This window comes from Chelonia mydas, chromosome 11 (assembly GCF_015237465.2).
Source record: "Chelonia mydas isolate rCheMyd1 chromosome 11, rCheMyd1.pri.v2, whole genome shotgun sequence".
NCBI classification, from domain to species: domain Eukaryota; kingdom Metazoa; phylum Chordata; order Testudines; family Cheloniidae; genus Chelonia; species Chelonia mydas.
The window spans coordinates 38202028-38215707 of NC_051251.2; the positions used below are offsets into that span (position 1 = coordinate 38202028).

The 13680-nt window shown below is 44.1% G+C and overlaps 1 protein-coding gene across 3 annotated transcripts in view; it reads right to left on the reverse strand.

The window, feature by feature from the left end:
- Positions 1 to 3503, reverse strand: part of LRP2 (LDL receptor related protein 2) — a 182220-nt gene extending 178717 nt beyond the window's left edge. For all 3 annotated transcript variants that reach the window (XM_037912394.2, XM_043525116.1, XM_043525115.1), the window contains exon 1: positions 3287 to 3503. In XM_037912394.2, the coding sequence (XP_037768322.1) occupies positions 3287 to 3380 (94 nt within the window). In that variant the 5' untranslated portion in view covers positions 3381 to 3503. The remainder of the gene's footprint in view (positions 1 to 3286) is intronic.
- Between the last annotated feature and the right edge of the window lie 10177 nt (positions 3504 to 13680).

The following is a 13680-nucleotide window of genomic DNA, read 5'->3' on the forward strand; positions in this document are numbered from 1 at the left end:
GCAAAAAAAACAGGTGTGAGTGACGATGTTTTGTAACTTGCAGTAGTTTGATATTGAGATGGTGGAAAAATGAATGCAACTTACACACTGAGGAGATCGAAGTGGTGTAGCAGGAAAAGAAGTTAACAGGAGCATATCAGATAAAGTGGGAGCTCCACTACCTTATGCTTTTCCTCCTAAATCCTTGTCACCCTCCTCCTTACAATGTATTTTACCTCATTTTGCCTATCAACTGAATGCCAAATACATGCTAGTTACTTTACTATGTATATATACTCTTTTTCTGACAGATGTGTCATCTCTCCTGAATTTGAACCAAAATAAGGTACTCCAGAAAAAACAGTCATGTAGGAAGCTTAACTGATTTGTGATTAATTGAACATAGGTTACAAAAATGTTATTTAATAAAATCGGGTTTGTGTGAGTTAGAAGTAAATTTGAGAGTCCAAAGAGGAATGTTCCTTCTAAGAAGGGAAAATAGGTTTCTTATTCATGGATAACCACTATAAAGACAAAACAAGAACACAGACAGAAAACATTGTCTATGGAAGTGAACTATTAAGAGCAGCAAGGTTTGAAACACCTACACTCCCAGGAACTAGAGGGTCACATTTTAGCAGACTAGAGTCAGTCCTTCCATGAGTCCCATAAAAAATACCAGATAAATGGAGTACTGTGTGAGTACGCAAATCCTTAAAGACTGCCAGATTCTTTAGCAAATTCAGACATTTGCCTTGATGGTCTTAATCCAGATTTGCCCTTCACACACTGCTGTACACCGCAATGTCCACCCAAGATGTGGCTGCATTTCAGCAGTGCTGTACAGGTAGCTGTCTGAAGTGCTTTGGGATTCTTCAAAATGAAATGCCATGGTAATATAAAATATTGCTTATAAAATTCCATATAAAATGCTACTTTTGGATACCACAGTGAGGGAACTTAAATTAGGCAGAGTATGGACCTCATCGTGAAATCTCTACGCATGACAGTAATCCTAAGTAATAAAGACTGCTGGCATGAGTAACAGGTTGCAGGATCAGTTCCTATGCAACTTTGGATGGTGAGAGGAGTCATTTTTTCTCTCAGTTTATCCAGTACCATGTTTAACAAAATTCAGGAGTCAGATTTGTCAAGGGAGAAGGCACAACACTGCTTAATATAGGCATAAACACCCAGATTAAACTGAGTCTTCTTAGGCTTCTGGAAACATCGAGTTTCCACTCAGTACTCACAAATTCAAATTGTTAGTATTCAAAAATCATGAGTCATGCTTCAAAATATCATGAGACTGGATTAAAAATCATGAAATACTTTTTTTAATTAAAAATTGAAGGTTTTTTGAGGGTGGGGCTTCTGATTTTTGAGCCGATAGTGTATGTTTGGGTCATGTTTTCAAGTTTCTCTCTCTGCAACCACAAGGTCTACAATCATTTTCTTTTTTAAATGAAAGCTGAAATCCTCACATAATCACAGGATTCCAAGAACTAGAGTTTTAAGAAAAACACCAAATATAGTGAGACTTGGAATAAGAATCCCAAGAGCTGACAATACTACTTTAAGAGGTTTAACACAGGTATTACCATAGACTCCATTACTAACATTACATCATCTCATTAGCATAGTTATTCTGATAATTCTTACATCCAGCACAGCAAAGTTCTTAACACCTGCCCTGCTTTTGGGTTCCAATTCAAGATTTTACCCTCACTTTACCAAATAATTGGTAAATTCATATTCACATCTACTGTACATTTGTCCTAAATTTTCTAAGGTGGCTGCAGAGCAAGGAAATACGTATTTAAGTCAGCACTGTAGCTTTAGTTCTATGCAGTGTAAATAAGAGTGCAAAGGAATTAGCTCTCTACCCAGTGTGACCTCTTTGGCTGGACCTTTTGCAATGCTCCTGCTGTACATTAGCTATCTCCTAACTACTTCCCTGCTCAGAAAAGGGAGCTGTTAGCAGCATAATTACTTACTTGATTCCCTCTAAGGAGCTTACACTAAGAGTTGAGCAAAGAAAGCAGATTAACAATTTGAATACATCCACCTAACGCACACACATAAAACAGTGGGGCTACCAGGCCAATAGATGCGGCCCAGGAAATTCACTTCATCTCATCCAGCTGGAACAATAAGGGGTTTCATTTTAATGGTGGGGCAATTACACTGTGTGGGAGAGGGAAGGGGAGAGACAGGAAGAGAGGGGCTGCAGCTACAGGGCGGGAGGGAGGGAGTGGAGATAGGGCTCCTCCATCCCCAGCAGCCAGCTTAGTACCAGAGTAGGCGGCGGCGCAGCCTATCGTGCTCAGCCTGCTCGGCCAGTCACATGCTCCCCGATGTAACCTAGCAACAGCAAAGCCCGGAGAAAAAGTTCTCTCTCCCCCAACTTCAAATCTGCGTCTGGGGCTGAGGGAAGCTTATTGTGCTCCAGACCAAGCATCTGTTTCTTTATTAGACTCTTTTTTATAAAATACCGCATCTGTTACACATACAGCAGACACGTACACGCTGCACATGCACGATCAGTGCAAATAAAAACGGCAAAGCCTGGGTCTGCCTAACGGGACCCAGCTCGAGGTGCAACTTTACCGAGGAGCGGGCTGCAAAACCCGCTCTCAGAAACTGGGGGAACTCACTCAGCCTGCTCACTTTGGGCTCCCAAACCACCTGCATTTGGTGCGTGGAGAGGGGCCGGCAGCACGGCCCCAGACGGATCTTTATAGATGTGCTCCAGACTCCGGGGCCAATAAACACGTTTCAGCAGCAAGCGCCAGGGTCCGGCGATTGTCTTGCCCCGCTTGAGGCACGGAGCCCTGGCCGGCCTCCTTGCGAGGAGCGCTCCCCGCAGTTAAAGGCTTCTCTCTCCAGCGCATCTCCAGAAAGTGAAAGCCCGGCGTGACTTTACGCTGTGGCTTTGCACCCCCTGAACGGCCCTTCCAAACGTAACCCCAGCGCAGCCGCTGCTCCCCCGCAGGACTCCGGCCCCTTCCCTGGGTAAAGACCCACGCTGGGAGAGGCAAAGGTCGAAACCCGCCTGAGGAGGAGCTGTGTCAGAAAACGCCGGGCTCGCTTCTTACAGCCCCCGGGCTCGCTCTACTTTCCACTACAGGATAAACAACTTCTGGGAAGAGTCACCTCCTGCTGCTCGAGCCCGCTGAGGAAGCCCCGGGGCCGCAGCTCCCTTACAGCCCGGCAGCCACCGACCCTCTCTCCTCCCCCTGGCGTTCCCGGAGGGCGCGGAAGAGCCCCGAGTCCCACTCGGACTAGGCTGCAGTACGGGACTTACCTTGGCCACGAGCCTGCATGATGCATGCAGTGAATAATATGAGCACTTTGCAAGAAGATGCTGCTCCTCCGTCCATCCTGTGGAGAGATCCCATCTGGGCTGGGATGCTCCAGCGCCCTAGAAAGCACGCTGCTGGGCTCAGGAAGGCTGCTTGGCCCTGCAACAGCCCAAGCCGCCTGGTGTCTTTTTCTGATCCCGCTAGTTGCAGACGAAACTCCCACCCTCCAGACATTGCATAAAGCTCTTTATACCCAGCAGCCCCGGAACTAGCATGAGGGAATCAGGCATTGCTCCAGGTCCCTGCAGCCACAGGCTGCCTTTGCCCCTCCTTCCGCGCGCACTTTGCCGGGTAGGAGGGATGCTTTCATACCAATGCACTCCAATGACTTTACATCACAGTGGTGCTGCTTTACAATACATTTGGGGCAGATCCGGGGTGATTTTAAATAGCAAACAGCGTTTGATGCTCCTCAGACGCCAGTGTCCCAACTGACAAACAATATGCCCCACGCAAAGAAAAGGGGTTTAAACGAAGGAGCCTTATAAAGGCTTTAGAACTAGTCATTACATTCAGACATTGGTATAAAGTTTAAAACGCTGATTTAGTTGATTACTCCATAGAGAGACGCGGTCAATCACCTCTAAAACGCTGTTGAAGCCTTGACAATCACAGAATGAATCTTATTTCTCCACCCCAGCCTTTCATGGATTTCCCAGGGGAGAAAGTCAGTTTCACTAAAAGCTTGGGCCGAGTATGAAGCTATTGCTAAGGGAAACTTTAATATCCCTGCTCCTAATTTGTCAACAGAGGGTACTGTGACGATCCTGGCTTTGGTAAGGGGACCTTTGTATCACAGGTACACAACAAATCACGGGTGAAATATCAAGGCACGGTTCCGATAGTGTTGCCATTTCAGGAATTAGATACAAGACTACTGTAGGAAAGTAGAGGATTCGAAAGGAGAAAGACGGGATATGTTTGCATTTTTCGGAGATTACCCTTTAATCTAATCTGTTTGAAGTATTTTTGGAGCCCATCAGAAGATTATGGTGGGAAGGCAGTATCGGCAGTATCACACAGAAATGATGTTAAACTAACAGTATTTATAATTCTGTTAAAACTGCTGAGAAGTTGATCGTGTAGCTTAACATGACTGACAGTGGCACTGTAGTTGTTTTAGAGAGGAAATTTATCACGATAAAACTTTAGGTGGGGAACTTCATTTAGCCCTCCCTCCCCTCAATTCCTCCTGTATGAAATACAACATACGCCTGTATTTCAGGAACAAGAGATTGCTGTATAAATCGTGGTATCAGAGAGAGAGAGATGCATTTATCTCACAACATGATTTGTCCTATTCATTTTAATTGCCCCATCTATACAAACTCCTTATATTGTTTGCATAAAGTTTACCTTCTATATTAAACTGCAGGGCTTGTTTGTAGAGTTTGACAGGCATTTCTGAAACATTACTTAACTTTTCTTGGCCCTGTCACAGACTCTAATTTCCAAAGTGCTGTAATTTATACAGGCTGGTTTGTTGCTGATTAGGAGATAACGGTATTTTTCTTTGCGTTGATCGCTTAGGACGCTAATCCCACAAACGTTTCCGTAAGGATTTTTTAATATCTATCATGCTAGAGGAGGAAAGGGAGGGGGGAATAAGAAAGATAAGATGTGGAGTGTAGGCTTTGCAGGGTTGTGATTTATGCAGGTTCAGGGCTGCTTGGTGTAATGGTACGACACAGCACCGGGGTCAAGCCACAAGAAACACTGGGGCAGATCAGAATATTCAACGAGTTTCCTGGCACCTCTGAATCACAGAGAGAGGATAAGATCTCTCCATCACAAGATCCAGAGCTGCTGGGGTGGGGGGAAACTGCCCTCTTCAAATCTCTCTCCTCCTTCCCTCCCTCCCTCCCTGTCTCCTTTCACTGTAGGAGAACAGTGTTTGAAACATTCCTTTCTGCACGGAAGGACTTCTCCTATTGTTGTTTTCTTTGTGTGAAAGTGTTGCCAACTTACTGGAATTCTTGTCGTACTTTCACAGCAAGTGTCTCAGGCTGACCAAACGGAACCAGCTGCGTTTGTGTATGGGGCCGCGCGGCTTTAATCCCACAACAACGCCAAGGGGAGGGTAGGACGGGATCCACACGCAGGGGTACAGCCGATCCTTTCTATAGAAATGGGTGTCTGAAAAGCAAACACACAGATTGGCTACATTTAATTAGAACGGAGCAGTTTGACCAATTCACGCCCGAGCACGTACTGCTGCGAGCCCGGCACTGCCACAGGAACTGAAAGCAAGGCGGGTTAGGGATAAATAACGTCGCCAGCCACTGCAGAGAGCTCCAGCGCCTGGAACCCCAGCCTGCGGGCGAATCGTACGCCGTGCGTTGTTCTGCCTTGAGATGTGTGTGTCCATTCGGGACAGAGAGTTTTCAAAAGTATTTTTATCTGGGGTGGATTTCGAGATTCAGATTTTAATTGAGATCAACACAAAAGCAAGGGGAGTTCCTACTTAATCTCGGAGGCAAACGCATTGTCCATATTTCCTCCCCTAGCTGGAGAAAGATCACTGGTTCCCAAATATGAACAGGGTAACTGAGCGAAAGAGGAACTCTCCCCCCTGACAGCTAGGGTCAGTGGAGTTTGGGTTTTGATATATTTCTGTTCCATTCCACTGTGTAATTGACTTTATTCATTCACAAATGTATTCGAAAGGTTTCTTCCTTAGAGGTCAGCCTTTCAATTAATTGAGGCGAATTAAGTCATGAGTATTATCAGCTTCGCTGCTCCTATGGCTGAAAATACAGCGCTAGCGTAACAGCTCATCTTTGGGAAAGTGCCTGGGGCAAGCAGAGCAGCACTGTTTTCTCCCTCTGAAGTCCTTTTTCTCCACTGAACCACAGCAACTCAACACAGGACCCGATTCTTCAATCCCTACACCAACAAATGACTTAGATGGGAGTTTGGGTGCGCAAGAAAAGCAGGATCGGGCCCAAATGCCTCCAAGCCAGAGTCAGCTAGAGGGAAAGGGCAGTACAAGAAATGCAACTAAAGAATACAGATTCCGAAACTACATTCAACGATCACTTCTATCAATGTAGTTCTCCTGCTCGGCTGGGCTCGCTCTGTACCGTCAAGTGAACGATGTCAAAGATAATCATCAACAAAGATTATTTTAGGTTTAAGGAAATTTAATTACTCCACTTAGAAGTTTAGAAGAAATACAGCAAAATCTGTTTACTCTGGTTTTAATGCAAAATCCGCATTGGGAAAGGTTTGCTTTTCTTGTTTTCCTGTAAACAAGCACTCAGAAAAGCTGTGAAAACTTTAAATTTACAGGGATTGGACATATCGCTTACTAGTTAAGGAAGTGCCCTGAGCAGAAAAGTTAAAAATTAAAAGGATTGATTTTTGACCAGAGTTCACTTTTCCTGTCCCGTCTAAAAGGAGAACTAACTCTTAATAAACTTGTAGAAATGTTGAGATTGCTGTATTACTAACTACCGAACCGACCTAACATCCAGCAAAACGAGATGTAGGCACCTTTACAGATTGTGGCCAGAGCCTCCGCTGTGACTTGACCATTACAATTTACCCCAGCCGGGGATCTGCCCCCTTGTGTACAAACAGAGCTGCAATCACCGCTAGCATTTAGTAATCCTGCAGCCAGTCTGCACTCCGAAGAACTCCGATTTTTCCAAAGATAAATTATTTTATAGGTGCTATTTCTAATGCCACATCATATTATGCTCACCACACCTTTTCCTGTAAAGGTTTTATTGTATATCATATGCACAGGTACATCTGTCTATGTCCTCCTCTGAATATGAGGCTAATATAGCAGACAGCCTGCACAGATCTGAAGTACAAGATGTCCCCATATCTCTGTGGGGGTAACAGTTCACCACAGAGCATTAAAGCTCTGTGGCTTCCTCCCATGGGCTTTACCATAGTTCTCCAGTTTAAAAAGTCACATTTATTCTAGAGTTCCTACTTACTATATACAACAACCCACCTTGTTTTTATGTGATAGAAACTTCACTTACCTTATGTTATGTTTGGGGTGGGGGTGTTTCTGGAACTATTCACAGTACAATCAATGTCTTCTTAAATTCACTTGAGACCCACCTCCGTTCCCATTGAAATCACAGGCGAAACTCCCACTGGGGTATTGCAAAAGGCTAGGAATTTTCTCAAATTTGCAGCAGTTCTTCCAGTTCAGTAATAATTCAGGTCTTCACGAACAGATTTCTAATGCTTTCCTCCTTTTCCATTCATTACACATGTATCCAATTGTAAAGGGCTCTGGATTTTGGTGGTGGTTGTTTAAGATGCAAGTAATAATGCTACTAGCGGCTAAAGTATTTCCCACTGTCTCTAGTCTGGGCTCTTTCATTCATAACCCTCTTTCAACCCATAATTTGATCATAATGCAGTTTAAATTTAAATGAGTTGCAAACAACAGAGTCTGGAGCATGCAAGAAATATCATATTGGTAACAAACTCCCTCAAGTGAAATTAGCAGAGACAGGAGAGCAAAATAAATCTCCATGTGCACTTTGTGCTTATCCCAATCCCATAATGAATAATCACATCTACCATACTTGGAATTGTATCTGTTCAATGGGTGAGAAGTATATAAATATGCAGCAAGAGAAATGTAAAATTGGTAGTTTGAACCCAGGCCATTAAGCAAGCACAACCCTAATATATTTATTATCAGTTTCTCCTTCTTAGAAATGGAATTTCATCCTGATTTTATCTTTTTTGATTGTCCTGTGCCATTCAGGCATCCTGGTCTGACCTTGATTAAAAGCAATAGGTAGAATTTACAGTTGATTCCTTTCCATAGTACAAAGAAGTGTTTCCAATTAATTTATTTTTAAAATAACTTTCATAATGCAAATTGGATGGGTTAGGGTAATGCTGAGTTACCTTAAACACTACTTTTTTTAAAAAAATGGAAATTTTACTTATTGAGAAAAACTGGAGCCATTGTCTTCATATAAAATTTGTACAAAGATCTTCCTGAAACAAGCCATGACAGTAATGCAAAAAATGCAACATACAAAATCTAAAGGTTTTTTTCCCCCACTTTCCACTATTTATATTTGCTTGAGTTGTATGCGCCTGCAGTGAAAAACAAATAAGGACAAATAAGCATTATTATTATTCCCAAGTTCTTATTTGGACTGAATTTTTATATGTATTTTCAGAGTTACATGCTTTACTGCAATGTCCTGTAGGGGAGGGAGCTACAGCATCTGGTGGCATGTGATTTGCTTTTCACTGAAGTGAAAGACATTGCCTAAGGACTGGCTACTACAGGATCAGGTGATGAAGAGAGAGCCAGAACTCTCAGTGAAATCAGTGGGAGTTTTGCCTGCCTAAGGACTGCAGGAACCAGAATCTGAACACTAGTGATATACCATAGTCAATCATTAGTGTTAAGTGTCCCGTACTGTACACCCTCTTAAAACAAAACAGCTGAAATTTCAAACGTCTTACATTTAACTTAAAGACCGATCTTGCTCCTACTAAAGTCAATGGGAGTTTTGCTATTGCCTTCAAATAGGTGTCATTCCATACTCTTGTTTCTAGGGAGCCAGGGTGGGTGAGGTAATATATTTTATTGGACCAACTTCAGAAGAAGAAGTCTGTGTATGTGTAAGCTCAAAAGCATCTTTTCTTCAACAACAGAAGTTGGTCCAATAAAAATATATTACCTCACCCACCCTGTCTCAAAAATCCTGGGACCAACACGGCTACAACAACACTGCAAACAACTGTTACTAGTGGCAGACTGTGACTTAAAAACTTGATTTAGAGGCAGCTTTTCAGGTCATTTGGAGTTGGGGGTGGAGAAACTATCTATCCTCAAATTGTGGATTTTTACATATCAGTGAATTTTAAGGCCATATATTATCTTCACAGAAAAATGTTTAGTGTGTGTGTGTGTATATATACACATATATATACACACATATACATAAAATATAACACAACATATGTTAAAGGAACATTAAAACAAGGTTACAAAGTCAAGCATTGAAAAGTTGGGAAATGCCAGAATTAATTTTGCCTATGTCACCTTAATTTGCCTGCTTGTGCAAATGCATTATGATAGTCTTTAATTACATACTATTTTTTCCTAGATTAAGAAAACTGAAATGATGAAATTCCTATTATGTGGCCTCATATTGATACCCACATGGGTCATCGGCAGGGTTGGCACCTTTAGACCCACGGCACAGACTTTTGCCACGTGAACTAATGGAGTAACTAATAGCAGTAGTAGGTTGTCATCCTCTATGTGGACCAGCACCAGAGGGCAACAGGAAATATTAGTGCATACTTTGCCAGTAGATTGCCCACATATTTGCTGACAGCAGAGAAATTGGGAGACTCAGGAATCCTGGTTTCCATTCCAGGCTATGGAGAGGTGTGCTCTAGTGGAACAGTCTCTGCCCATTTCCCTCAAAACTAACTTTTCTGCCCGTTCCTTCTAACCTGTCCCTGTCTTCTCTTCTTCACTCCTAGCTCCTTGTTGTAGTTCTTTTGTCCTCACCTAGCCAGTCCCAGTCTCCACTTCTCAGGCTTCCCATCCCAGTCACCTTACCCAGCCAGTTCTAGTCTTTATTGCTGTGCTTGCTGTCGAAACCCCACCTCCCTCACCCCACTGCCAGTCTTTACCCCTCCCCGCACCCAGTCCCAATCATCTTGCTACCCAGTCCCACTTCCCCACTCCTCTCTCCCCTGCCCCTCACTAGTTCCCAGTCCTAGTCTCCCTCCCCAGGTTCTTCATCCAATTTCAGTCTCCCTCCCTAGCCCCTTCCTCCAGTCTCCCCACATGCAACGCTTGGTCCCAGTCTCTATGCCCAGCCAGTCCCAGTTCTCCCTCAGTGCTTCAGCTCCTGGTCAGATCTACCTCTCCTCTCCCCTGCCCCCATCCTTTCTCCCTGTCTCCCTCCAGCTCTTTGTCTGAGCTCAGTGTTTCCCTCCCCCTAGAAAACTGACTGCCAGTCCCAGCCTCCCTCTCCAGCTTGGTCATTGTTTCTTTCTGCTTTCTAGTCCCTGTCTCTGTTCCTTTCCCTCCCTCCAGACCAGCTTTTGTCCACTCAGCATTTGAAGCAGATGGCTTCCTCCTCCAAGTTGCCTGGTTGCCAGCACACTCCCTACTCTTGTGCCCAGCTCCACCTCAGCTTGGAGCAGCCATTACAGGGAATGAGCCTTATCACCCTGGGCTGGGTGTGCTCAGTCACTCTGTGCAATGGTGCATGCGCAATCCAGTCAGGACTCAAAGCTGTTTGATTCAGTGGAGACTTACTAGAACATAACAACAAAAATCTCTGAAGATTCTATCCTCACTGAGCATGTTCTTGCTGCAATTTTTCAATGGCTTATAAATTTGACCAAATTTAGGTGGACTTTTACAAGGACAACAGAAGATACATCCATGACACACAGGCTACCCCCTGCCAAATTTCAAGCCCCTGCTCCAATGCATGGGGGCACAAAAACTGTTTAAAAGAAAGAGCACCCGAATTTTTTAACAAGGGCAAAACATCATATTTTTACTAGCCTCATTCTCAGAAATGGATAAACCATTTGGGCTGAAATTTTCAAAAACATTCAGCCTGAGATAGACACTCTGCCTGCAAAATTTCAGACCAAACAGTTAAAGTTTGGCAAAGTCATAAGGAATTAAAAATAGGATTTTATAAAGGGAAGTGTTGGGCAATCTTTGTAAATAAGCAGCCCCGCCCCTCATGTTCAAATCAGCGTGCCCAACAAATTACTATTTTAATCTCACTTCCCACTGGAGTCACACTATTAATTGCCAAAGAGATGTAACTAAATAAATAAAACAATCTATTCTATGTTAGATTATCTTTATTTCTTGGGAATGAGGCAAACAATCAAATGGTGTAATATTAACAGTGGATTTCAATTAGACTTAGGCTCGTAAGTGCCTAAATTGCTTTGAAAATGGTATTTTTTCTCCTAAACCACTTGGATGGTTTACCCAGTATCTATTTTCTTAGCAGCCCAAATCAAATGCCCACTGAGATCACAGTGACCGTCCACCAAAAGCACGGGGGGAAATATATGAATTAATACTAGGGGATTAGTGGCACATGAAGTAAAAGTCTGTTCTGTGCTTTTGGATCTGAGCCCAGGAAGCCCCAAAACACATAACCACTAAGTATGTATCAGGAAACCATAATGCCCACAGCAGTTTCAGCAGTAAGGAGAGAGGGCAGGGTTAGTGATATGGGGTTAGAAGACGGATAAATCCTAAACCATTTTGATTTGTATTTTTCTCAATTGCTTAATAAACTGAAATTTTATTGGTCCAGTTCCATGAACTATGTGTCCACGTCTCTTTACCAGGTATGTAAGACCCCTTTCTTATGATAGGCAGCCATAGGCCTGGGAAATGAATCACTTGTCTGAGTGTGATGAGACCCAGCATGATGGAGGAGGAGCTGTAATAATTGATGAATACTGTGTGTTGACCTGGCTATTGGTCTGTTTACACCGAACGGTAGTATGGGATGTTTACTGCATGAATATATGGGCTTAGTTTAATAGGGAGCTGTAGTGAAGAACAACTAGGAAGAAAGCAAAATGGCTGATGACAGCAGTGGCTCATGAGGATTGCTAAGAAACAGTGCCCATACTGGTAGCTTTGAAGACTTCTCAGCAGCCAACCTGCAAATCAGTTTTTCCCAGAAAGGATTTAAATTCTTATAGAATAGAAAATATTAATTTACAAGACACCACCTGATGGAAAGAAACAGTTACTCACCTTCTCGTAACTGTTGTTCTTTGAGATGTGTTGCTCATATCCATTCCAATTAGGTGTGTGCACAGATCGCCGGAAGGTTTTTTCCCTAGCAGCATCCATCAGGTTGGCTCTGGAGCCCCCTGGAGTCGAGCCTTCATGGCGCCGTATATAGGGCCCTGCCAACCCGCTGCCTCTCCAGTTCCTTTTTGCCGTATACTCCGACAGAGGGGAAGGCGGGTGGGTTTGGAATGGATATGAGCAACACATCTCGAAGAACAGTTATGAGAAGGTGAGTAACTGTTTCTTCTTATTGGAGTGCTTGCTCTTATCGATTCCAATTAGGTGACTCCCAAGCCTTACCTAGGAGGTGGGGTCGGAGTTCATGGAATTGCTGGTTGAAGCACAGCCCTGCCAAACACTGCATCGTCCCTAGAGTGGTGATAGTGTAATGGGAAGTGAAGGTGTGGACCAAAGGACCACGTTGCCACTCTACATATCTCCTGGATTGTGACCTGGGCTAGGAAGAATGCAGAGGACGCCTGAGCTCTGGTGGAGTTAGGGCAGGGGCAGAGACCTTTGCCAGGTCATAACAAGCCAGGATACAGGATGTGATCCACAATGATATCCTTTGCGCGTGGACACTGGGAGGCCTTTCATCCTGTCTGCTACCGCAACAAACAGCTGGTTCGACTTGCGGAATGGCTTAGTTTGTTCAATATAAAACGCAGGTGCACACCGCGAGGCTATTGGCATCGGGTTTCAGGAAAAACACCGGAAGGAATAGGTCTTGATTGGCATGGAAATTCGAGACCACCTTTGGGAGGAACGCTGGGCGAGGTCACAGTTGCTCCTTGTCTTTGTAAAAAATAGTATATGGAGGGTCGGATGTGACAGCCTTGAGCTCAGACACCCTTCTGGCTGATGTTATTGCAACCAAAAAGGCCACCTTATAGGATCTTGTGAGGGAAACATGTTGATCCACTTGTGTCCTGGACCGGCCCTTGACTAGCCAGTTATCTAGGTATGGAAATACCTGAACCTGCCTTTTCTGCAGAAAAGCGGCCATGACTGACATACATTTGGTGAACACCCAAGACACTGATGATAGGCCGAATGGTAGTAATGTGAACTGGTAGCGGGTACTCCCAATTACAAACCTTAAGAAGTGCCTGTGGGGTGGGATTATGGAAATGTGTGTCCTTCAAGTCGAGGGTGGCATACCAATCTCCTGGATCCAGGAACGGGATAATAGTGGCCAGGGAGACCATACGAAACTTTAGCTTCTTCATGAACCTGCTGAGATTGTGCAGTCCAAGATTGGTCTGAGGCCCCCCTTTTGTTTTTGGTATTAGGAAACACTGGAAGTAAAATCCCTTTCCCCTGTGCTCCAGTGGAATCTCCTACACAGCCCCTGCTGATAGGTGGGTTTGTACCTCCTGGATGAGGAGTTGCTCACAAGAAGGGTCCCTGAAGAGGGACGGAGCAGAGGTGGGGTGGGCGCGCGAGGAAAATTGGAGACAACATCCCATTTCTACCGTGCAGAGAATCCAATGGTCTGAGGTAATTTGGGACCAGGCCCAGTAGAAAATGGGA